The sequence below is a fragment of the Schistocerca gregaria genome, chromosome 2 (genome assembly GCF_023897955.1).
Source record: "Schistocerca gregaria isolate iqSchGreg1 chromosome 2, iqSchGreg1.2, whole genome shotgun sequence".
Lineage (NCBI taxonomy): Eukaryota > Metazoa > Arthropoda > Insecta > Orthoptera > Acrididae > Schistocerca > Schistocerca gregaria.
The window spans coordinates 432,462,010-432,488,045 of record NC_064921.1 but is presented as its reverse complement, the minus strand read 5'-3'; the positions used below and the strand labels follow the sequence as shown (position 1 = coordinate 432,488,045).

Sequence of the window (26,036 nt, the reverse complement as noted above, 5' to 3'; positions counted from 1 at the left end):
CCCAACAATCATGCTAGTTGATATGTAAAACAGTCATAATCGCTTATATGTACTAAATCTGATTTACAGCAAACAGCAGGGTATTTAAATAGCAAGTAACTGGGTTAATCTCTGATGCGAGGTAATGAGACGCATGAAAATGAGGAGCCGATGAAGCGGGCATAGTGTACGGTAGCCGCGTAAGCCGCCTAGCCGAAGTCACCCTAACTGATCGTATGAACCACTGACATTATCTAATAAACGGATGTTGCAGATACATAGCTCACAAGAACTCATGGTTAGTTCTAAGAATTATCAGTATCAGCTCCATGTTGGATTACATCGCAATAAGTGGAGTTTCGATGGAACGAGTGATTGCACACATGTACGTCTCACGCTCTATGTTAATGTGTTTTGGAACTTCTTTAGCTTATTCAGTGCAAAAGCTATTAAACTAAACACTGTTTTGTGTTACGTGAAGTAATCTGTTAATCGTGAGCATGCAGCCATGTTTAAATATCAATTCCGTTAATTTTCTGTTAACTGCCTCTTTCCACGTAATTGCGATATACTGTGCAAAGTGAGCTACGGAAGATGTAAGGTATTACCCGAAGAGACGAATACAGCAATTGGTTATTACTTGAAATACTCAATATTTCAGTTTCAACCTTCCTTTCTTTGTCAAGCATCGCTTTCTAGAACATGGTATTTAAAAAGAAAATGAGATTTTGTGGTACCATACGATGGCTTTTCGTATCACGTTCGAGTGGAACCCGGATGAAAAGCGATGCTGCAGAGGAAGTGAACTACATAGTGAAGACGTTTAACGAAATACGCGAATAATCTCAGTATTTTTGTTTACGCTGACTGTTAAATTATTCGGGCACGAAATGTGGAAACTTTTTGGACACTCCAACTTGGTTCCTGACAGATTCTGACGGTACTTGGTGTCGCCGTCAGAACGGTGGTCAGCGGGCTATCCAAACGGACTTCAGAATAGTGCAGTTGTCCCCGGTGCTTTGTGGTGACCGTTCTATTCCGTCACGGACAGAAAGCATGTGTAACGGTGAGAGCGCTGGGTACCGCTTCGTGTGTCGATTTAGCGAGGCGCACTGGCGGCAAACTATAGCGAGTAGCGGAAGAGACCGAAGTGGCGGTACAGCTAAAACACGAAGGTGCCTCAAATCATTTTTCACTGTGTCACCACACACACACACACACACACACACACACACACACACACACACACACACACACGTCCGTTATGACGATTTCCAACTTCCACCGAAGTAAAAGTTCTACTAACAAAAAAGAAAATCGTCAGATACAGGGTGGACCAGAACCCAACCAATTACCTTCCAGCAGTTGTTCAGGAATACCTTCTGGATATCTTCGTATAAGGGACGCACAGTCTCCGGTAGGCCGTCACAGAGTAATTACGATTTATTCAAAAATGGTTCAAATGGCTCTGAGCACTATGGGACTTAACATCTGAGGTCATCAGTCCCCTAGAACTTAGAACTACTTAAACCTAACTAACCTAAGGACATCATACACATCCATTCCCGAGGCAGGATTCGAACCTGCGACCGTAGCGGTCGCGCAGTTCCAGACTGCAGCGCCTAGAACCGCTCGGCCACCCCGGCCGGCAATTACGATTTATTCAGTTTGTTACTGCAGTTACCGTAGTTTATCTGCAAATACCGTGATAATAAGAAGGCTGTAATATACCATAACCAAAGGGTATAATACATCCGATTTCTCGTAGAAGCCTATGTACAGATGCAAGAGGACTGTGTCGTGGTTGTCGTCATTGTGGGAGTAGCTCAGCAAAGGCGTCGTTGCGCCGGTATCCCACTGCATTCGGTGAAACTGCACACGAACTGCACATCGGTCTACTTATCCATACAGCTGTGTATCACTGTTAACGTTCAACTACGTGTTGGAACTCAGAGAAAGTCGGTAGTCGGCGTGCCGACTTGCCGCGCTGTTCAGAGCAGATGTAGGCGCCCACTAAGATCGCTCGTTACCCGCAACTCAAGGTGCTGCTGTTCCATTAAGAGTAGAAAGACGGGCGCGCCTTGTTAGATGTGCAGTCTTTCTCGCACAATTTTAATGAAACTTTGCGGCAAAAAATTTGATTTTTTTCCTTCGTTATCGGCAACAAATACGTTACATAACGTCGCGTATAACAGGGGATTTTTCCGGGACTCATACTTCGGGTAATAGAAAGGTAGGGTCAAGTGTTTTGGATAGCCATTGGGCTACCATCCAACGGTACAGGGTCAATTTTTGAATATTACACTCTTCCTCTTTCTTCGTCAAATGGAGCAAACGGGTTGCTGTATACAGGGTGTTACAAAAAGGTACGGCCAAACTTTCAGGAAACATTCCTCGCACACAAATAAAGAAAAGATGCTTGACATGTGTCCGGAAACGCTTAATTTCCATGTTAGAGCTCATTTTAGTTTCGTCAGTATGCACTGTACTTCCTCGATTCACCGCCAGTTGGCCCAATTAAAGGAAGGTAATGTTGACTTCGGTGCTTGTGTTGACATGCAACTCATTGCTCTACAGTACTAGCATCAAGGACACTAGTACGTAGCATCAACAGGTTAGTGTTCGTCACTAACGTGGTTTTGCAATCAGTGCAATGTTTACAAATGCGGAGTTGGCAGATGCCCATTTGATGTATGCATTAGCACGGGTCAATAGCCCTGGCGCGGTACGTTTGTATCGAGACAGATTTCCAGAAAGAAGGGGTCCCGACAGGAAGACGTTCGAAGCAATTGATCGGCCTCTTAGGGAGCACGGAACATTCTAGCCTATGACTCGCGACTGGGGAAGACCTAGAACGACGAGGACACCTGCAATGGAGGAAGCAATTCTTCGTGCAGTGGACGATAACCCTAATGTCAGCGTCAGAGAAATTGCTGCTGTACAAGGTAACCACATCACTGTATGGAGAGTGCTACGGGAGAACCAGTTGTTTCCGTACCATGTACAGCGTGTGCAGGCGCTATCAGCAGCTGACTGGCCTTCACGGGTACACTTCTGCGAATGGTTCATCCAACAATGTGTCAATCCTCATTTCAGTGCAAATGTTCTCTTTCCGGATGAGGCTTCATTCCAACGTGATCAAATTGTAATTTTTCACAATCGACATGTGTGGGCTGACGAGAATCCGCACGCAATTGTGCAATCACGTCATCAACACAGGTTTTCTGTGAACGTTTGGACAGGCATTGTTGGTGATGTCTTGATTGGGCCCCATGTTCTTCCACCTACGCTCAGCGGAGCACGTTATCATGATTTCATACGGGATTCTCTACCTGTACTGCTAGAACATGTGCCTTTACAAGTACGACACAACATGTGGTTCATGCACGATGGAGCTTCTGCACATTTCAGTCGAAGTGTTCTTACGCTTCTCAACAACAGACTCGGTGACCGATGGATTGGTAGAGGCGGACCAATTGCATGGCCTCCGCGCTCTCCTGACCTCAACCCTCTTGACTTTCATTTATGGGGGCATTTGAAAGCTCTTGTCTACGCAACCTCGGTACCTACCAAATGTAGAGACTCTTCGTGCTCGTATTGTGGACGGCTGTGATACAATACGGCATTCTCCAGGGCTGCATCAGCGCATCAGGGATTCCATGCGACGGAGGGTGGATGCATGTATCCTCTCTAACGGAGGATTCTTTGTGTGTGAGGAATGTTTCCTGAACGTTTGGCCGAACCTTTTGTAGCAACCTGTATGTAGTCTATAGTTCGCCTTATTGGCCTTATGGAAATACCATTTAGGTCATGGTTGCTTCATGAAGGGAAAAAAATAAGTAAATAAATAAAACGTTCTCACCATTTTTCTCCGTCAACAGCGGATAGGCAAATAACTAACAGCAGCACATTGCTCAAATTTTAAAGGTACATTCTCTAGGCATTTATCAAGAAGTCCCGTTGTCAAAAATCTTTATCTTTTATCGAGAAAGCCACGCGGGATTAGCCGAGCGGTCTGGGGCGCTGCAATCATGGACTGTGCGGCTGGTCCCGTCAGAGGCTCGAGTCCTCCCTCGGGCATGGGTGTGTGTGTGTGTTTGTCCTTAGGATAATTTAGGTTAAGTAGTGTGTAAGCTTAGGGACTGATGACCTTAGCAGTTAAGTCCAATAAGAATTCACACCCATTTGAAACTTTTTTATCGAGAAACACCTCACAAACGTGGATCTCGGCTACCAAAACCGAGCTGAGGATTCCAAGACGGCTGTGCATAGGAAATGACTGAAATTTTTACGACCTATTCCTAAGATCACGAGCTTCAACAACCTTGAAAATTTTGTTCATAACTTTATCTGTTTCCGAGAAACAGAGGTACAAATTTATCGTTCTAGTACACGTAAAATAAGCACGTGATGTAGCTTTTAAGTCAGCTTCGAAACTTTTGCACAGAAAAATAGGGGTCGTTACGATTTTGCGTTTGATGCATATTACTCTAAACATTCCTGGTTATTAAATGTAGCTAACGTATTGAGTTTTTCTTTAGATTTGGGAAGAGGTCTCTATATTTCTCCAGTCTGAAGAAAATGGATTTTAAGTAGCGCAGTCAGAACCGATCGCGTGCGCCAGCTATAAATCCAGAATGAAATGGTACTGAATCGAATTGACGACAAAATTTATGGTACGTCTTGACTGGAAGAAAGTATAGTTAGAAGAACACATTTTTTATTTTCAATTTTTTTTAAATTTTTGGATGGAAGTGTGACAGATACACGGTGCAAGGGACGGCTAAAGCTTGAATAGCGTTAAGGTGTTTGAATGTATGTACACTACTGGCCATTAGAATTGCTACACCACGAAGATGACGTGCTACAGACGCGAAATTTAACCGACGGGGAGAAGATGCTGTGATATGCAAATGATTAGCTTTTCAGAGCATTCAGACAAGGCTGGCGTCGGTAGCGACACCTACAACGTGCTGACGTGAGGAAAGTTTCCAACCGATTTCTCATACACAAACAGCAGTTGACCGGCGTTGCCTGGTGAAACGTTGTTGTGATGCTTCGTGTAATGCTCCGTTTACACTAGCAAGTTATTGCAGGAATTTACTTGCGCGGAGGAACTTGCCGCGCGATTTGCGAGTGTAAACATATCGCCAAGTCGACTTGCGACCGTAGCAATTTATTGCGGAAGTGACTTGCTGCACGTTTTCCACTTCCAGTGTGAACACCACGCAAGAAGTATCTGCAAGTAACTTGCAACTTTTAGGGTTTATTTCTATTTCCTGCAAGTAGGAAGCACGTTGTAGTAAGTATGTCGTCTGCATAACACTCGTATTTAACATTTTACTTAATGTGGTGACTTAATTTTATGCAACCATATTGCGTATTATATGCAAACAAATTTCAGAAATGGAGGAGAAATGGGAATGCATGAAACAGGATACAGAACATTTTATTGAAGCCGTGGAGAGCTACCCCGAAATATGGAACGTGCATAACCGACACTTTAAGGATAGAGTGAAGAAGATGTGTGCATTAAATGAAATCTCGTCAATATTCGACACGTCTGTAAAAGAAGTACATAGAAAGTTGCATTTCTTGAAGACACAACCTCTTTGCCACCTGCATCCACTCGCTTCTTGTTTTAGGAGTCTAGAAAAAGACGATGTGTCATTATTACATGTATTTAATTAGCTTGTCACTTTCAATTTTATGAGCATTAGAAAAAAAAAATTATAAGCATATCATTCTGTAAAACGCAGTTTTTTTCGATAAAAATTTAATTTCATTGTTGTGTTTTCACATACCTTCAAATAATCTTCCCTTTTGAAGACGTTAACAATGGCTGTGCATACATCGGGTACGATCAGAGAAATCGTGCTGACGGGAATATGAAACAAGTACATTAGGGACTTGCAAGAGTCTCCTACAAAGAAAAGATTTCAAAATTCAAACTTTATTTGGTTGTATGTTTCACATAAATAAATGAAATGCCTATTTTATTCGTAGCTCACCGGTAGCTATACATCATAGAGTGACTAACAAACGTTCCTTTGCTGGAATAGCAGTATAGAAGTTTGTGTCTCGTTTTGATATGAAGGGCGCTATTAACATCAACAAATTCTCCAGATCATTTGAGGACATTCTGCAAAAGTTTTCAAAAATATCCATGCTCTCGATACTAAGATCTTGCAAAAGATTATTTTAGGCACCATTTTGCGATCTTCTCATTATCTACTCTCTAACCCAAATACTTCTCTTTTTCTCGTTTTGCATTACAATTACAAGAGCTGCAGCATATCTCAAGCCTACTTGTCATTTTACACTTCGGCTGACACTCGTAGTGGTACTGAAAGCATATGAAACAGTATCAGCAAGTTGTTGACGCAAGTTTCTTGCCAAAGAACTTGCGGAAGAATCTTGCTTAATTCTTGCGCAGCAATAACGTGCGGCAATAACTTCTGCAAGCGACTTGCTAGTGTAAACCCAGCTTAAGGAGGAGAAATGCGTACCATCACGTTTCCGACTTTGATAAAGGTCAGATTGTAGCCTATCGCGATTGCGTATTATCGTATCTCGACATTGCTGCTCGCGTTGGTCGAGATCCAATGACTGTTAGCAGAATACAGAATCGGTGGTTTCAGGAGGATAATACGGAACGCCGTGCTGGATCCCAACGGTCTCGTATCACTAGCAGTCGAGATGACATGCACCATATCCGCATGGCTGTAACGGATCGTGCAGCCACGTCTCGATCCCTGAGTCAACAGATGGGGACCTTTTCAAGACAACAACCATCTGCACGAACAGTTCGACGACGTTTACAGCAGCATGGACTATCAGCTCGGAGACCATGGTTGCGGTTACCCTTGACGCTGCACCACAGACACGAGCGTCTGTGATGGAGACCACGCCTGCGGTTACCCTTGACGCTGCATCGGCCGGCCGATGTGGCCGTGCGGTTCTAGGCGCTTCAGACTGGAACCGCGTGACCGCTACGGTCGCAGGTTCGAATCCTGCCTCGGGCATGGATGTATGTGATGTCCTTAGGTTAGTTAGCTTTAAGCAGTTCTAATTTCTAGGGGACTGATGACCATAGATGTTAAGTCCCATAATACTCAGAGCCATTTGAACCATTTGAACGCTGCATCGCAGACAGGAGCTCCTGCGATGGTGTACTCAACGACGAACCTGGGTGCACGAGTGGCAAAACGTCATTTTTTCGATGCATCCAGTTTCTGTTTAGAGCATCATAATGGTTGCATCCGTGTTTGGGGACATTGTGGTGAGCGCACATTGGAAGCGTGCATTCGTCGTCGCCATACTGGCGTATCACCCGACGTGATGGTATGGGGTGCCTTTGGTTACATGTCTCGGTCACCTCTTGTTCGCATTGACGACACTTTGAACAGTGGACGTTACATTTCAGATGTGTTACGACCCGTGGCTCTACCCTTCATTCGATCCCTGCGAAATCCTACATTTCAGCAGGATAATGCACGACCGCATGTTGCAGGTCCTGTACGGGCCTTTCTGAATACAGAAAATGTTGGACTGCTGCCCTGGGCAGCACATTCTCCAGATCTCTCACCAATTGAAAACGTCTGGTCAATGGTGGCCGAGCAACTGTCTCGTCACAATACACCAGTCACTACTCTTGACAAACTATGGTATCGTGTTGAAGCTGCATAGGCAGCTGTACCTGTACACGCCATCCAAGCTCTGTTTGTCTCATTGCCCAGGCGTATCAAGGCCGTAATTACGGCCAGAGGTGGTTGTTCTGGGTACCAATTTCTCAGGATCTATGCACCCTAATTGCGTGAAAATGTAACCACATGTCAGTTCTAGTATAATATATTTGTTCAATGAATACCCGTTTATCATCTGCATTTCTTGTTGCTGTAGCAATTTTAATGGCCAGTGCTGTAGTATGTATTTGCCGTGAATATTCTGAGACTTGCGAAGGATATACTAGCGTGGAGATGTGCATGAAACTAGATTTCGGACTAATGACTATAAAAACAACAGGTCGTCAAGGCGAGCGATGAGGAGCGCGCTTCTTGCAGAGGCGTCCCGGCGTATGGGGTGTGTGTGAGTTGGTCCATTGAGGACAGCATACTGCGAGGTCGCACAGTTAGGTGACGCTGTGTGAACACTACGTAAGACGACAATGGGCGCCCCTGGACGGCGTGGGAGGGCCGCAGGCAGCGGAAGCGGGGCGCCAGCCGCGTGTCCGTCACGCCGACCGAGCGCCCGCCGCAGGCGAGTGTGCGCATGCGCCAGTCTCTCGCCGGCGCTCTACCCACCTGCTCGTGTGCGCGCAACAATAGCGCCGGTGTGACAGCGAAGCCGTCCTGTCGACGCACTAGTTTCCGTTGCAGGCTCAACGCTCTCTTCTAATCCTAACCCTAGTGATCGGAAAGCTAGCGTTATCTTGTCTCATACCACCTGTCTCAAAACGTGTGACATTGTGTTGTATACAAACTCGACGTCGTCTCTGCCTCTTTGTGAAGATGTTCTCTGATAATAACATGCACAGTACCTAAGTAAAATTGCAAGTTGACGAGCAGAATACGTTATCACTTTGTGGCGAGTGGTAACAGAGTATATTGCCGAATCTCGTGTCATATGACAGGGAATCCTGCGATAACATTTACTTCCTGTTCCAATGGAAGAAATAAACTGTGCTCGTAGTGACGACGTTCTGCAGCTTTTCGATTCAAGACAAAGTTCCAACGTAGTTCTTCTTCAAGACAGACGCTATCGTGTTACATCGTTTGGCAGGTATTACGTTTTAGGAAATACGGTGACCAATGATGCTATAAACCCAGCCAGCAACGTTGCTGTCATCACCATTGATCCAAAGAACGAAATTAGACACCACAACTTTTTTGGATTCGCTCTGAAACTTGTTTATCGGTGTAGAATTTAAGTTGTTTCATCCATGGTAAATAGTGGGGCTCATTGAGGGCATCGCGGCGATATTTCTCTGAACCAGCGAGAGGAGCTCCTCCAGACAGCTCTAGACTTTGAAAACAAGTCTCTTCTACGCTCATTTCTCTCCAGCTCTACACGTAAATCACCGTCGTAATGGACAATACTTAATTTCTCATAATTTCCGCGAGCATAGGTCATGGGTCGCGAAAAACGTCGTTGCTCTGTACGTTACTGACCTATCAAATGTGATTGTTTACAATTAAAATGAAAACATGATTTTTCCTGGGGTACTGTATGCTCTGAGATGAGATCCGTTTGTTTGACTAACTGATTGCTATTCTGTATGCGTGTAAGAGTACGGAAAAGAGGAATGTGATGCATTATAACGCCAGCGGCAGATCTGTACAAAATTCTATATCAGACATGGTAAGAAAGTCAGTCTGTGACCCTTTATTGCTTCTGTGTCGCAGAAGGGAGTTGTTAGCAGAGATTGCTGAACGTCTTGTGTTCGCAGGTCTTTAAAGAAATCTGCCACTTCTCCGTCGAGAGTACGTGTGATTCTGATGCTTAAGGCATCAGATCTTTTTCATATGAATACTTCTTTTATGGCTCTTTTTCATATATAATTTTCCGTACGGTGTTCTAACACTTTATTCAATGATATTTTCCCTGTGATGTTGCTATTGATCTTAAATGCGGCTGTGCACTATTGGTGAAAACCTTCAGATATTGTTATTTCACTGTCTGTAATTGTAATTTTTGATGCACATGTTTCAGATTAATATCTTTAAACATGCGGAAATACACTTGTACGTTTTATAAGCTCCCCATTCTTAACTACACGACTGTTTCGAAAATATTTCCAGTATTGTAATGAATCCATTTTCGTCTTCCTTGTGTGATCTGTATCGTAACATCTATCGTAGGTCGAAAGGACGGTTGTAAAATCGTTCTGGGTTGAACATGTAGTGAATAACACTGTATACGGAAGTATCCAGTGGCTTCATCGCTCCTATGATCTAGCGCTTACGGTCGCTAGCTGCTGACGTGGAAGTCCCGGCTCCGATTACCAGTGAGAGCCTAGAATTTTTTTGTCGCGGGGGAGTCTGAAATCCAGTCCGCTCTGTCTCGTGACACGAAATAAACTGTTGACTGTGTAATTATAAGCAGTGATAATGAAACGCAAGCTAACTGTTATGCTTTTAGCAGTCTGACAGCCACTGCACCAGCCTGCGTGTGGTCTCAGTAGTACAGAATAGACTGCGAACTACGTTGCAGCGTGCGTAAGCGGAAGGTCTGGGACGACACTTGTCGCTCTGAAGAGGCTGCGTCCGCTGCGGAAGAGGCAGTACCGTTGCAGACTCACGGTGGGAGGGGAAACAAGCGAGGGAGGGGGGAGGAGAAGGAGGCGGCGCTCGTTTGGCGCAAATTACGGCGCCGGCCTCGTGGGACGCGTCTTCATTAGTACCGCTGTGTGCGCGCTGCGCCGCGCTGGATATCCACCTGTAGCCCAGTAACTAGTCTGCGAGAGGCTGCTGGAGGCTTCCTCACCAGCCAGTGTCCTGTCTCTGAAGGCACAGGGCCGATAGCTGCCAGTTTTCAAGCGTTCAGAGAACGATTAAGGGGGGAAACGATTTAGAGTCAAGCTCCACGTATCCAGCTTAAGAGGTTATGTCATGCTGATTGAATATTGGCTGGGGCAGCAGCTTCACTATTGTTGATTATTAGTGCGTGTAGTTTCTACAAGGGTGACGACAAATAGCGACTAGTTTTACGTTCGTTATCTATCCTCTTGGGCTGATATCGGAGCTTGATGGTGATATCTCAGTAGTGTAGTAATAGGACGCTACCACGCCTAAATTTGAAGATAACAGCCTGTAGTTCCTAATCAATGGCCGAACTCAACAGATCAGTATGTTGTCGACGGGTGTAGAAGCAGCCACTCAGCGTTGCGGTAATGGGCTTCCATACTTACGCAACACTCGTGTACAGTGTTTCCAGAACGGATGGTCTCCATTCCATGAGTTGCTTGTCTGTTAAGAAACTGTTTGCCATCAGCTACCTTCCGCAGTGAACAGCGGCGCCAGTGCATATGCAAACACATAGGACACAGAAGCACTTGTGACTATGTAATTAAATAAATGTGGCAGATCACTTAGAAAAAACAGCGGTGCCTCTTCATGTGACAGACCCATCACACAGGGAGAAGTACAAATACGTCTTCACAGAGTATAGAGTCGTTGTTTTCTATAAACCGAGTGTCCCAATCTGACACCCTCCTTTACAACTGGGCGACATTCTTGATAGCTTTTTCTAAGACAGGAATTCCATTATAACTGGATTTCGAGAAGTTTTGCCGTTTCGAAAAGAAACGATGACACTAACAACTAATGCGCTCATAGCTACGTCGCTTTCACTGAAAGCTTGTGACTCGTCCATTGCAGACATCATTTAGCAAATAAAGGTAACTTACGTTTGTGTCTAGCGCTGAATTGTGAACCACAAACTGTAGTACTACATTCCTGGTAAACAAATATTGAGAGCTCTACGTTATTTAATCAGAATTTTTGTATAAGATGGGCTGCCTAGGCAAGTTAAAGAGACGTTGTTATATGACAAGGAAGCTAATGAAGGAATTAGCCGAATCGCGATTTACTTCACAAAGTATCATAAAGAAGAGCTTCTAGGAAATTTGTAGATGAATCTAAGATACGAGGAAAGATAACACAATACAACATATGGAGCTTCCTTCAACGCTATGAACTGGCGCTGTTGTCATTAATCAAACGATCTCTGACAAATCGATGCAACTTGTCACAAAAGCAGCGGTTACAGGATTGCATGTGTATACGCACACCAACCAACTTTTTTTCGCGCTCTCATTCTTCGTAATACTCAAGGAAATTTTTCTGTACAGCACTGGGTCAGAAACACGCAGCAGCGAAATGATCCTGTAAAGTATATTTCGCAGTTCACTTGGTTCCGCGCCTGTTCAACCGGAGTGGTCAGAATTCCATCGTACCTGCACGGCAGACGAATCGGGACAGCACTTTAGGTGCGGAGAATGCAGACGGGACAGGACCGCGACGTCTCCTTGCCAACTGGGTCTCTCGGTCGGCGCTCCCACATCCTGTGACCGTTTGTGAAGCCAGGTGCACGGTAGACGTCGGTTCGGGCCAGTTCTCGGGGAGTCTACGACGAGGCAGCATCGAGTGAATCCCGCGGTCGTTGAGTTCGGCAGTCGCTGCTACCGAAGACGTAATCGGCAACTCCGCGCAGTGTCCAGTCTGTCTATGGCAGGATAGCAGGTCACTCTCTCTCCTATCGAGGCGTTTATCTCGACTCGTCTCAACTACTACACAACTGACAGACTCCTGGGCGCCATTGATGCACCGTGGAGGCAAGTTGACGATGCAGTATTTGGTTTGATAGCTGGATATCTACGATACTTTTGTGACTTCGAAGAACGCAGACAATGCACTATATACCAAACTGTGTTGCTAGTGGACCAACATTTCCAACCGATCCTCTGCAATTGGCGAGCTCGGCCAGGTGTCAGCCGGGACGTGATTAGGCGTTTCTCGGATCCTGTAACGAGTGGCCGCTCTGGCCGCAAGCGTGGTTTCGCAGCGGTACCGCGCTTCAAGGAGCCGTGAAACAGAGAGATCCGCGGATAACGCCGGCTGCCGAGCACCGCTTGCAGTGCTGCGAGGTGCGCCGCAGGGCTAACGCGCCCGCTGCGTGGTTCGTCGTGTCGTCACGTGTGTGTGCGTCGCAAGGAACAGGACTGGTTTAGTGCTCGGTTACTGAACCCATCGTACTGTCGGCGAAGTACATTGCTGTGCTAAATTCTGGAAACTTGGGGTTTCCGCAGACAAGAAGAAAACATATAGTCCTACAGTGAACTACTTGCATTGACGTACCACTTGGGCAGTTAGCTGACCGACGTTCCGTTGCAGTGGAGTAAAAACTTGATACCTATTATTTCAGAACAGTAGAAAGAAACGACAATGTCTGTTCACCTAAAGAAGTCAATCTTTAGTGGTTACATATTTCTTGTTATATTATCATAAACACCCCACAGACGCAGCAGATTTCATGCTACCAACAGCACATTTAGTATTTGGTATGTTTTACATATGAGAGTATTAGTGACTTTCGTTAGAATACTTTTATGAATTTACGACAATAGCGTGCGAACTCTACTGTTGTTAGGCAAGGATTTACTGTCATTGGGCGCCTGTCAGAAACACGTCTGCGCGTTGCCTATCAAAGTGAGTGGTGTCTTAGGGCGCCTCTTGTGGACCGCATACAATTCGGTGTACGCCTAACATTTTTGAGTGCTTATCTCCAAAACGATTTCGTTCAAAGGTTGTAGAAGTTGAATCAGCCATTTAGCCAACAAAACTGTCTGCCATGTCGGGAAGTTGTGAATTAATACATTAGTTACGATTTTCGCTGTTAAAATATATTTTAAAAGCTAGCGAGCTTGTTAGCGCTAGTTAAAAGGTGTAGAGTTCAATGTCTGAGCCTCACGAATAATGATTAGTTGTGCATTTAACACTGTGATCTGCGTAAATATGCCGAAAACGAATCCGTGAATTGATTACTGCAGAGTGTTTGGGCATTGTGAAGCAATAAATTACTTCAACGAATTGGTGCTTTTATTTTATATGCTGCGAGTTTGACTTTAGCGGCAACATGTGCAAAATCCCAGTCTCTCTTCGATTGACAGTGTACCACTCATCGTGAATCGAACTCTGTAAAAGTGAGTCTCTTCATAGTGATTTTATTCTAAACATTGCTGAAGATCGGTTAAACAGACCGACGTCTCATTTCTGCAGTGAAAGCTCCCGTTGAGGAACAGTACACGGCTTCTGCTAATTCGCAAGATGTAATAGACCAGTCGTTGCAAGCTAGTCAAGGTGAATAACGTGGTTTATTCCACGGCACGGTGAGTTGCTTTGCTGAGGTGCTGTCGAACAAGTCAGCAAGCATACTTGTGTGGTTATAGCGATACGTGAAGTGGCGGAAGCGCAGTGCGGCGTCGTCATGGAAGGTTCGTAATTGTGGCGCGAGTGGACCGTGACATACGAGAGCAGGAACCTGAGCACGTTAGTTCGAGGACTGCGCCCAGTGCCGGCGGTGACCCACAAGCGACGGCGAGGCGACGCGACCCGGAAGCGCAGCCGGTGCCAAGTCACGCGCCTCCAGGAACGCAATGGTGGGCGCCCGCACGCAGCGCGCGTGGTCGCCGCCGCCCTTGTCCGGCGAGCCGGCCGTGGAGGTGGGGGCGGGAGGGCGGCTGGCGCGGGGGTGGCGCCGGCTGGAGGGCGCGCTGCGGCCCTTCCCCTGGCGCCTGGGCCTCGGCGCCGCCGCCAGGGCTTCCGGCTCCTACTGCGTGTCGCGGGCCGACGCCCCCGCACCGCCGCCCCCGCCTGCCGAGGGGAGGCGCCGCCTGCACACGCTGCCGCTGCCGGACCAGCGCCGGCCCCCAGCCGCCAGGAAGCCTCGCTCGCGGACGCTGCCACTGCCCAAGGGGCCGTCTCCTCCCCCACCCGGCGCAGGCTACGGCAGAGTGAGGTCGCTGGCCGCAAGGGAATACAGTGCAGCAGAGCCGCAGGCCGCGCCTGTGGGACCTGCTCCAGAAACTAGATCACGGAGCGTGCTCTATCACAGACGAGATAACGCACGGGAGAAGACTGTCACACAACACTGTACCACGCACAGACGTGACTCCAATAACGGTACCGACAAACAGTGCAATATAGCCACGAACGGTGCGTGCGATTTGAATTACCACGGTCGGAATGGACATGTGTACGAAAGCGAGCTACAAGAACTGTCAACTGAGTCACGGGCATTCAATCGACGACAGACGGCGGAGACGCGCAGTTCTGCAGCCGGCAGCCAGGAAGTGATGTACGGGTTGCAGCATCGCCAGGCGCTCGCCTCCGTACACGAGGAGATGCTACGGGCGACGAGACTCTCGTGTGACGACTGGGATTCTCACACCGAGACGTCGAGGAACGCTCGCAGTCCGCACTCGCGGGAAGAGAAGGCAGTGCAGCGGCGCTACCGCACGCTGCCTCTGCCGGCGTACGCCAGCTCGGACGACGCCAGTCGCTCCGGCACGCCGTCGCGGGCGCAGCCGCGGCCGGCCGGGCGCTACGCGCGCCGCCCCAAGACGCTGCCGCCGCGGTCGCCCACGCCGCCCCAGCAGGGCGAGCCCTCGGCGCTGGGCGCAACCGCGCGGCGCCTCGCGGCGGCTGCCCGGAGAGGCCGCGGCTGTTACGCCGTGCCGCGCAGGAGCGACTGCCACTCGCCGGACCCCGGCGACCACTCCACTCCCAGCCTCGTCGCCGTCCGCTCTGCAGATGCCGACTGTAGTCACTACGCTGTACCCAGGCGGTGCGCAGTAGCCGAGATCTGTAATCGTCCCGTCCCTGGCAACACCAACACTGAATCCTTCCGTACCGATGCACCGTCGAAGCCTACCTCCAAAAAAAGGAATGGCCCTACCTCTCGACATTTGAACGCGCCGAAAAGAAGGCTACAGTCATCCGAGGCTCTGGGCCCTGAGCACGAAGCACAATCGGCCAAGTGTCTTCAACATCTTCTGAATGCAACCGGACTGCACGACGGTTCCGTAGAAATGACGGTCGGGCGAACGTACGCTGTACCCGTCCGAGGAGGATCCTCTTCATCCGAAGAGACTGATCGGCGGCAGTGGATACCGAAGAGTAAACTGCATCAGAAGGTGATCTGCGTCGCTGTAGAAACTGCTTCCCCGTCGCCTGTGGGAACTGACCAGTCTGTCGACTCCCCAATTTCTGTGCGGCAACGGCAGCGGCCACAGTGTACGACATTGCCTTTAGCTGCCATCGAATCGCAGATTGCTTTTGCACACTCGCGGTTAGGCCGCACCTACGCCGTACCTCTCCGGGGCGGATCGACGTCGCCGGAAGAAATGGAGCAGCGGAGATGGATCGCTCGAAGCTGCGAGTCGATCCAGTACGGAAGCAAAAGCGGCGGCAGCGCGCACGAACGGCACGGCGACGGGTATCCCTCCCCGCTGTCGGCCAGCAAGTCGGAGACGGATCTGCGCCAGAAGAGGGCGCGCTTCCAGGAGCGCAAGAAGCGATACAAGTCGCTGCCGCTCCCCACGGCCGTCGCCGCCGCAGCGTCGTCCTCGTGCCTGAAGTTGAGGAAGAAGAAGCTGTCGGAGGTGGGTCCCGCGGAGCGGCGCTGGAGCAGCAGCACGTCGCTGTCCGGGTCTTCCCCGGAGGAGGGCCGCCGCCTGGAGTCGCCGCCGCGGCGCTCCGTGTCGCTGGGCGCCCTCGAGAGGACCGCCGCCAGCCCCTCCTCGGACGCGGACGACTGCGAGCACGGCGCCCGACCCGCGGCCGCTGCAGCCGAGCGCCGGCGACCGCAGTGGCACAGCGTGCTCCACGTGCTGACGGCCGAGGCGCCGCCCGTGGTGCGCTGCACGTCCCTGCCGGCGCTCGTCGCCACTGCCATCGGCGGCTGCCCCTGGCGGAAGGTAGGCCCACTGCGTCCACTATCGGTTGTCACCGACCCGATGCATACACTTTGCCCTGCCGTAATGTTTACGGTTTTTGAAACGCCAGCGACTGGTGGCTGCCTATGGTCGAAACCTACCTCCTCCTCTTGAATCTACAGTGTGTATTTTCTTTTATATAACTATCGAACGAAACAACAGTTCTACTAATGTTATCATTCCATATTTATTTTTATCCACAAAGCGTTATGGAAGCTTAAACTTCCATCTCAAGATGCATTTACGTGGATTAATATGCCACGTATGTTTTGTGTTATAACCGTGCAATAACTTATGGCGCCGTCTAGTAGAGAAAAAACATTACACTGTTTCAGTACGTGGCTCATACTTTCGTGAAAGTCTTTGACTGAAAGGATGAACGAAGATAAAAATCTAAAGGTAAAATACACTACTAGCCCTTAAAATTGCTACACCAAGAAGAAATGCAGGTGATAAACGGGTACTCATTGAACAAAAATATTATACTAGAACTGACATGTGATTACATTTTCAAGCAATTTGGGTGCATAGATCCTGAGAAATCGGTACCGAGAACAACCACCTCTGGCCGTAATTACGGCCTTGATACGCCTGGGCAATGAGACAAACAGAGCTTGGATGGCGTGTACAGGTACAGCTGCCCATGCAGCTTCAACACGATACCACAGTTCATCAAGAGCAGTGAATGGTGTATTGTGACGAGACAGTTGTTCTGCCACCATTGACCAGATGATTCCAATTGGCGACAGATCTGGAGAATGTGCTGGCCAGGGCAGCAGTCGAACATTTTCTGTACCCAGAAAGATCCGTACAGGACCTGCAACATGCGGTCGTGCATTATCCTGCTGAAATGTAGGGTTTCGCATTAATCGAATGAAGGGTAGAGCCACGGGTCGTAACACATCTGAAATGTAACTTCCAATGTTCAAAGTGCCGTCAAAGCGAACAAGAGGTGACAGAGTCGTGTAACCAATGGCTCCCCATACCATCACGCCGGGTCATACGGCAGTATGGCGACCACGAATACATGCTTCCAATGTGCGTTTACAGTGCTGTCGCCAAACACGGATATGACCATCATGATGCTGTAAACAGAACCTGCATTCATCCGAAGAAATGACGTTTTGCCATTCGTGCACCCAGGTTCGTCGTTGAGTACACCATCGCAGGCGCTCCTGTCTGTGATGCAGCGTCAAGGGTAACCGCAACTACGGTCTCAGAGCTGATAGTCGATGCTGCTGCAAACGTCCTCGAACTCTTCGTGCAGATGGTTGTTGTCTTGCAAACGTCCCCATCTGTTGACTCAGGGATCGAGACGTGGCTGCACGATCCGTTACAGCTATGCGGATAAGATGCCTGTCATCTCGACTGCTGGTGATACGAGGCCGTTGGAATCCAGCACGGCGTTCCGTATTACCCTCCTGAACCCACAGATTCCCTATTCTGCTTACAGTCATTGGGTCTCGACCAATGCGAGCAGTAATGTCGCCATACGATTAACCGCATTCGCGTTAGGCTACAATCCGACCGTTATCAAAGTCGGTACGCATTTCTCCTCCTTAAACGAGACATAACAACAACGTTTCACCAGGCAACGCCAGTCAACTGCTGTTTGTGTACGAGAAATCGGTTGGAAACTTTCGTCATGGCAGCACGTTGTAGGTGTCACCACCGGCGCCAATCTTGTGTGAATGCTCTGAAAAGCTAATCGTTTGCATATTACAGTATATTGTTCCTGTCGGTTAAATTTCGCGTCTGTAGCACGTCATCTTCGTGGTGTTGCAATTTTAATGGCCAGTAGTGTAAATAAAATAAAAATACTTCTAGCGCTCAAAGCTGCCTTTCGCTCTCGTGTTATATCAGATAATCCATCACACTACTTAAACACTGAGGGAACAAACATGGCATCTACAATCTAGTCACTGCAAAGTACACATAAAAACGAGCTCTTCGTGCGTCTCAAAGGATGTCTACCGGACATCATGTCATCCCCTGCCTTATGACACCATGAGGATGAGTGAGGCATGGAGTGGTATGTGGTCAGCACACAGCTCTGCCGGCCTTTTTGCATCCTTGCAGTACAGACCTCCACAAAACTGTGAGCCCCGTAACGAAAAAGTGTTTTGTTTTTGTCTACTATATAATGTCACAAATTACTCCGGAGTCGTTACACGTATACATTGCATATTACGTCGCTTATATCCACATGTGGAGGTTTAAACCCCCGAAATGCGATGTGAAAATGAACGAAAAGAGACTAGTAACAGTAGCTTACCATGAAAAATATACAAATGTGGTTGCTACTCTATTTTCCGTACTTTATACTTATATTACATTAATCCGCCAATTAGCACGCTCCTGAAGGGGGCGAATTTGCATCCCAACTGCGAAGGAATCGGCGGGTTCTACTATACAGTGTGTCCCATTTATCTTGAATATCCCAAATTACTTTTCATAAAAAAAGGAGGTGGGATAGTATATAGCGATTGTTGTGTAGGTGTAGCTACTAGGAAAACATAAACCAATGTGACTGCCTTTTGTGTACTTTTGTTCGATAGAAAAATGTCTGCTGTTGTAAAATTTTTTTAAACGGCGCACTATATTTTTTGTTCGGTAATACACTCTCTCTTCGAGACCTTTTAAAAAAGATATCACAATTTACCATTCACGTAAACATGACGTTACTAAAACGTAACACAAAACTGGTTTTGATTGTCCTGTGCTAGAACACGGCAACGGCCGTGCCGCATTGGTAGCATCGGTTCCCGTCAAATCACCGAAGTTAAGTGGTGTCGGGCATGGCTAGCACCTGGATGGATGACTCCGGTTTACCGAGAGCTGCTGTAAGCGGGGTGCACTCGGCCCTTCTGAGGCTATTTGACTGAGAAGCAGCGATTCCAGTCTCGTACACTGACGACGGCTGGTACAGCGGTGTGCTGACCACATGCCTCTCCATACCCGCATCCACTGACGCTTCGGGCCTGAGGATGACGCGCCGGTTGGTCAGTATCATTGGCCTACCGAGGCCTGTTTCAACGGATGAGTACCAGGACGCAGTGCATGTACCTCTGGTACCGTAACTCCTCTACTTGCTGCAGTTGACAGTAAACAAATGGAAACACACCGGTCACACAGACATATTATTGCAATTATTGTTCTGCTATCTTACGTTCTCCAAAGATGAGTAGTATTTCTACCTTGTCATCGTTGGTGTGCATTGTACCCGCGCCGACCTTCCTCTGAAGACGGTTAACTGAATGACCGGTAAGCATTTTGATTGTATTTCCATTTGCTTACTGTCAACTAGAGCAAGTGGATGAGTTACGCTACCCCCAGAACTGTACTGTCTCCTAATACGAGGGAGTCAAACTCAGTTTTGTGGTGAGGTTTGAATAACGTCATGTTTGTGTGAATGGTTTACTGTTATACATTTCTAAACGGGGCTTGAGGAAAGAAAATGGATTACCTAAACAAGAAATACAATGTACTGTTTAAAAGAATATGCACAGTTATAGGTATCTAGGTAACGAACGAAGATACGAGAAAGGCAAGCATTCTGTCCCCCTGGTAGCTAAACAACATTTGGGTGATGCGTTTTGCATTTTTCTTTTGCACAAACAGTTATTTGCGGTGGTTAAGACAGTAAACCACAGTGTGGTTAGTCGCTAATCTGTATCCTTCTTTACGCTAAACTGATACTACTCGCACATAACAGCGCTTATTTACAGTACCTAAAGACTCATTTTGAGCTGCGCTGTTTATGAACAGTGCAATATATTTACAACGTGCATACATCGTGTTGCGTCAAAATTATTCTCACTGAAAGTGTCCTTACTTTCATAGAATATGTACTTGTCACCAACTAGCATGCCTCGTTGATCGACTACCGGTCTCTAGCTACGACGGGATGATTTTACAGACAAGGACACCACTTTTTTTGTTTCTATCATCAGTGTCCTAACTACAACATTACATTGTGAAAACTAAAACTTCTATACAGCGTTGTTTATACAACAATAATCTAAAGTCCCATTCAAGGTAGCGCTGATGAAATCCATACCCTAAACTGTCTTGGCTAGGTGCAAAGGCAGCCATCAAATTTACACAATCGCAAGCGATTCCTAATTTATTTTTCAGCAGATAATGGAATACATTTGTCTAGGTAACATAGTATAGTAACACTGCAAGCGCGATATAAGTCTCTGAAAATGTAAAATGCCGGTACGTTACTAACCGGTGTAGCCTCCAGAATGCTGAATTCAAGCATGCAAACGTGCATGCGTTGTGTTGAATAGATGCCGGAGACCAGTCTGTGGGCTGGAATTCCGTGTCTGTTGCACTTGGTCGGTCAGCACAGAGACGGTTAATGCTGTATGTGGATGACGCTGGAGTTGTCATCCGATGATGTCCCGTATGTGCTCGGCTGGAGACAGATCTGGTGATTGAGCAGACCAAAGGAATTTGCCGACACACTGTAGAGTATGTTGGGTTACAACCGCGGTATGGTGGCGAGCACGGTTCTAGGCGCTCAGTCCGGAACCGCGCGACTGCTACGGTCGCAGGTTCGAATCCTGCCCCGGGCATGGATGTGTGTGATGTCCTTAGGTTAGTTAGGTTTAAGTAGTTCTAAGTTCTAGGGGACTGATGACCACATATGTTAAGTCCCACAGTGCTCAGAGCCATTTTTTTGATGGCGAGCATCTTGTTGGAGACACCCCCTGAAATGCTCTTTATGAATGGCAGCACAACAGGTCGAATCATCAGACAATTTTGCAGTCAGGGTGCGCGGTGGCATAGCCATGCGAGTGCTCCTGCTGTCATACGAAATAGTTCCCCAGACCATAACCTCGGTTGTAGGTCCAGTCTGTCTAGCACGCACACAGGTTGTTTTCAGGCCCTCAACTGGCCTCTTCCTAATCAACACACGGCCATCACTGGCACCGAGACAGAACCAGCTTTCATCAGAAAACACAACAGACCTCCACCCTGACCTCCAATGAGATTTCACCTGAAACCACTGAAGTCGCAAATGGCGGTGGTTTGGGGTCAGTGGGATGCACGCTACAGGTGCGTCTGGCTCGGGGCTGTCGTTGATGTAACCGATCTGTAACGGTTCGTTGTGTCACTGTTGTGCCAACTGCTGCTCAGATTGCTGCTGAAGATGCAGTACGATGCGCCAGAGCCATAAGCCGAAGACGATTGTCTTCCCTCCCGGTAGTGCCACGTGGCCGTCCGGAACCCGGTCTTGTCGCGACCGTACGTTCTCGTAACGACCGCTGCCGGCAGTCATGTACAGTGGCTACATTCCTGCGAAGTCTTTTTGCTCTATCGCAGAAGGAACATCCAGCTTCTCTAGCCCTATTACACGACCTCGTTCAAACTCACTGAGGTGTTGATAGTGGCGTCTTTGTCGCCTTAGGGGTATTCTTGGATGACCATTTCACCACGTCCAGTCTCAAGCGTAACTAACGCTTATGACCGTTAAAGCGAGTATTTAAAGTAAATATGATTTGCATCCTCACAGTGACGCAAAGATCTAGAAACGCGCCTACCAGCTTTCGTTTATGTCGCACAACTCCTTCTTGGTGTTGCGATTTTTTTCCCATCAGTTCGTTTTCTATGAAGCTATTTAATTTAAACATCGGTGCTACTATATATTGTGAGAAACTGAACTATAAGAACGAACAAAAGTAAATCACTTGTCACATGTTTCAAAATAGTTAACTACGAGGCCGTGCTAAAAATAATGCCTCCGAATTTTTTATTCTGTTCTCAATATCGATTGAGGTATTAAATTTCATGCATATTACTCGGGCGACTTCCCCGATTCCCTGACGTAAGTTGCTATCCTCTGCCGCTATAGGGCTCCAGATTGTAGCGTCTTATGTGCCGATGTGTAACGTAACTACCTGTATGCCGGTGCGTAACAAAAACTCAGAAAAGTGAAAGCATGAATTCGAAGAGTTTGTCCACACATGAAGCACCCTTTCTTTCAGCATGATAATGCCAGACCACACACGAACACTGGGACACCAGCAATAATCTACATCTACATCAACATTTATACTCCGCAAGCCACCCAGCGGTGTGCGGCGGATTGCACTTTAATGTGCCACTGTCATTGCCTCCCTTTCCTGTTCCAGTCGCGTATGGTTCGCGGGAAGACCGACTGCCGGAAAGCCTCCGTGCTCGCTCGAATCTCTCTGATTTTACATTCGTGATCTCCTCGGGAGGTATAAGTAGGGGGGAGCAATATATTCGATACCTCATCCAGAAACGTACCGCCTCGAAATTTTGACAGCAAGCTACGCCACGATGCAGAGCACCTCTCTTGCAGAGTCTGCCACTTGAGTTTGCTAAGCATCTCCGTAACGCTATCATGCTTACCATATAACCCTGTGACGAAACGCGCCGCTCTTCTTTGGTACGGATCCCACACTGATGAGCAATACTCAAGTATAGGTCGGACGAGTGTTTTGTAAGCCACCTCCTTTGTTGATGTACTACAGTTTCGAAGGACTCTCCCAATGAATCTCAACCTGTCACCGACCTTACCAACAATTACTTTTATATGATCAATCAACTTCAAATCGTTCCGTACGCATTCTCCCAGATATTTTACAGAAGTAACTGCTACCAGTGTTTGTTCCACTATCATATAATCATACAAAAAAAAAGGATCATTCTTTCTATGCATTCGCAATACATTACATTTGTCTATGTCAAGGGTCAATTGCCACTCCCTACACCAAGTGCCCACCCGCTGCAGATCTTCCTGCATTTCAGTGCAATTTTCTAATGCTGCAACTTCTCTGTATACTACAGCATCATCAGCGAAAGCAGTGACGGTATCAACAAACTGCAGAAATGCGTTCGTCACCAGGATGACTAAGTTGGGATATAAATATGTAGACATGAAGAATAAAGATGTAGAATCTTAATACAATTTGCTTTGTTTAAAAAGATTTCCGAGTTTTCATAAAAATTCCAAGGCATTACTTTTCAGCACTCCATCGTACTTAAGACAGCAGGTTTCTTACATTACACACGTTGTACCAGCAACTGATTGTTATCGCGCGAGAACAAAGACATTGGGATAACGTGAAGACGAACATTCCTTTGTATAACGACAGATGGGGCCTGTTACTGGCGAAAGAAGGTCGGATTTTACGATTTGAACGGCATTTGTAGCGCTGGGTCACATAATAGGCCTTCGGTAAAGATTCGTTGCTCTTTCTAGAAAATGCCAGACGAAGGCCGATTCGGGCAGAAATGTGCACACCGACCTTTAGAGTTCTGTTGCAGTGGCGCGATATCCCTTCCTTTCTGTGTTACTCACAGGATCTCTGGGGCATCGCAACAGCACCAAGTACAGATCCAGCTTACCACACAGTTTACGGTTATGTCAATCAGCAACAATGATAGTTACGTCTCAGACTTTTCCAGATAACAGTTTTCCTAATACATAGACTCAGAAAATCTGACTCTAGTCTTTCAAGCTTGTATTCATATCTTCGAAATCAAGTATTTTTGCCACCATTTCCAGAAAAAAAGACACGCTCGTGGTCAGTGAAGGCAATCGAAAGTTGGCACAGAACATAATTTCTTGAAACTTTTCGAGTACTGTCAATTTTCATTATAATATTCTTGTGCAGGATAAATAGTGATAACCAGGTTCCAGATTTTCATATGCAGCTAAAATCATAAGGTACCCACCAACGCAAATTCTTATCGCGCGAAGTTCTTGCAATAGTAACTGTATAACGCACAATAATGGGCTCGTATAGAAACTTGGCTGTCATGTCACTCTAGGAGGTTCTGTGATGTCGCGCAAAACAAGTGTCAGTCCAACCACGACAGCAATTTACGCACTTGTTGCACTGCGCTGCGCACTGGTTCGCTTTGACTCGTCAGACAGGGCAAAATTTCTAAAAAAAAAAAAAAAAAAAAAAAAAAAAAAATGGTTCAAATGGCTCTGACCACTATGGGACTTAACTTCTGAGGTCATCAGTCCCCTAGAACTTAGAACTACTTAAACCTAACCAACCTAAGGACATCACACACATCCATGCCCGAGGCAGGATTCTAACTTGCGACCATAGCGGTCGCACGGTTCCAGACTGTAGCGCCTAGAACCGCTCGGCCACCCAGGCCGGCTCTAAATTTCTTACTACTGCAATATGCTATGTGAGTGCATTCATAAATACTCCGATAACTGACCAGTGGACTGAACAACATATGCTGGAAACTGTCAAAATGGTACGTCGCCGGCCGGCCGGAGTGGCCGAGCGGTTCTAGGCGCTAGAGTCTGGAACCGCGCGACCGCTACGGTCGCAGGTTCGTAACCTGCGATGGGCATCGATGTGTGTGATGTCCTTAGGCTATTTAGGTTTAAGTAGTTCTAAGTTCTAGGGGACTGATGACCTCAGATGGTAAGTCCCATAGTGCTCAGAGCCATTTGAACCATTTTTGGTACGTCGCCTCGAATTGGTTTCTTGCAACTTCCGGCTAAGTCTCCTTAAGGTTGATCGCAGTCCGGTAGTTTAAAAGTTCTGTAGGTCGAGTTGCACCAAAAACAAAGCACTGCAATTTTCCGTAGAATCAAAGTGTAATGTATAGGCTTCAATTAGGCCTTACCAGTTCCGACTATTGCATTACACAGCATCTCCAACCTGCTAACAGCTCCACAGTCTTATCAACCCTCTGCCTATCAATCGAGTGCACCTTCATGAAACCAAAGCACTAGCGTAGAAAACCTGCAAATGACTAATCAGGGTTCCACCCTCACGCACGGGAAAGCAGTTGAGAACTCTTGTGGTCTCTCCGTACTGTGAAAAGTAACATCGACACTTGCTTAAGATCGCTTGGTCTTTGCTTAAAATGCACTACCTGACAAAAAAGTGAAGCACCCAGGAGACACGATAGGATGTCAATTCAACTTTGTACACGTACACACCACTGACGGGTATCTATTAGGGCCATTTTTATTTATTTTTGTGGTTTTGTTTTTCAGTGCAAACCACACTGAATATGAAAAATTTTGCATTTGAAACATTTAACTATACCATCGCTCTTCTTAATAATATTCTTATTATTCTTTTGTACACCTGATAGTTGTACGTATTTGGAAATGTGAATACATTTCATGGCCTTCTTTACATAGTCGCCGCCCCGAATTAAGACATTCGTAGTAGCGTTGTACTAACTTCCCATTTCTCTCGCTATAGAAAGCATTCGCCATTGTTATCCGGCAATTCTCTACGCTGTTCTGCTGGTTGTCGTCTGTACAAAAATGCTATCTCCATAGTTAGCAGTTCATGTGAGCAAAGAGATGAAAATCAGAGGGAGCTAAAGTCTGGGCTGTACGGTGGGTGATCAAACACGTCCTATCGAAAAAGTCAGAGGAGCCTTTTTCTTGCAGCTGCAGTTGCGCCGATCATTGTCGTGCTGATGACGTGCTTGATGATAACATGATCATAGATGATTTCTCGAGGGCCTGATGCACTCGCTGAATAAGGTCTTTGGTTGGCACTCGCGTCATGAACATCTGTATTTCCCGCTT

General features: G+C 47.1%; 1 protein-coding gene across 4 annotated transcripts in view; it reads left to right on the top strand.

The window, feature by feature from the left end:
- LOC126324633 (unconventional myosin-XV) overlaps nucleotides 1-26,036 on the top strand; it is a 921,967-nt gene that overhangs the window by 368,197 nt on the left and 527,734 nt on the right. Inside the window, exon 1 of one of the 4 annotated variants that reach the window (XM_049995079.1) lies at nucleotides 15,305-16,456. The exons of 2 other annotated variants lie outside the window; for them this stretch is intronic. In XM_049995079.1, the coding sequence (XP_049851036.1) occupies nucleotides 15,569-16,456 (888 nt within the window). In that variant the 5' untranslated portion in view covers nucleotides 15,305-15,568. Of the gene's footprint in view, nucleotides 1-15,304; nucleotides 16,457-26,036 lie in introns of those variants that run through there. One more of the 4 variants, XM_049995082.1, reaches the window with a different exon arrangement.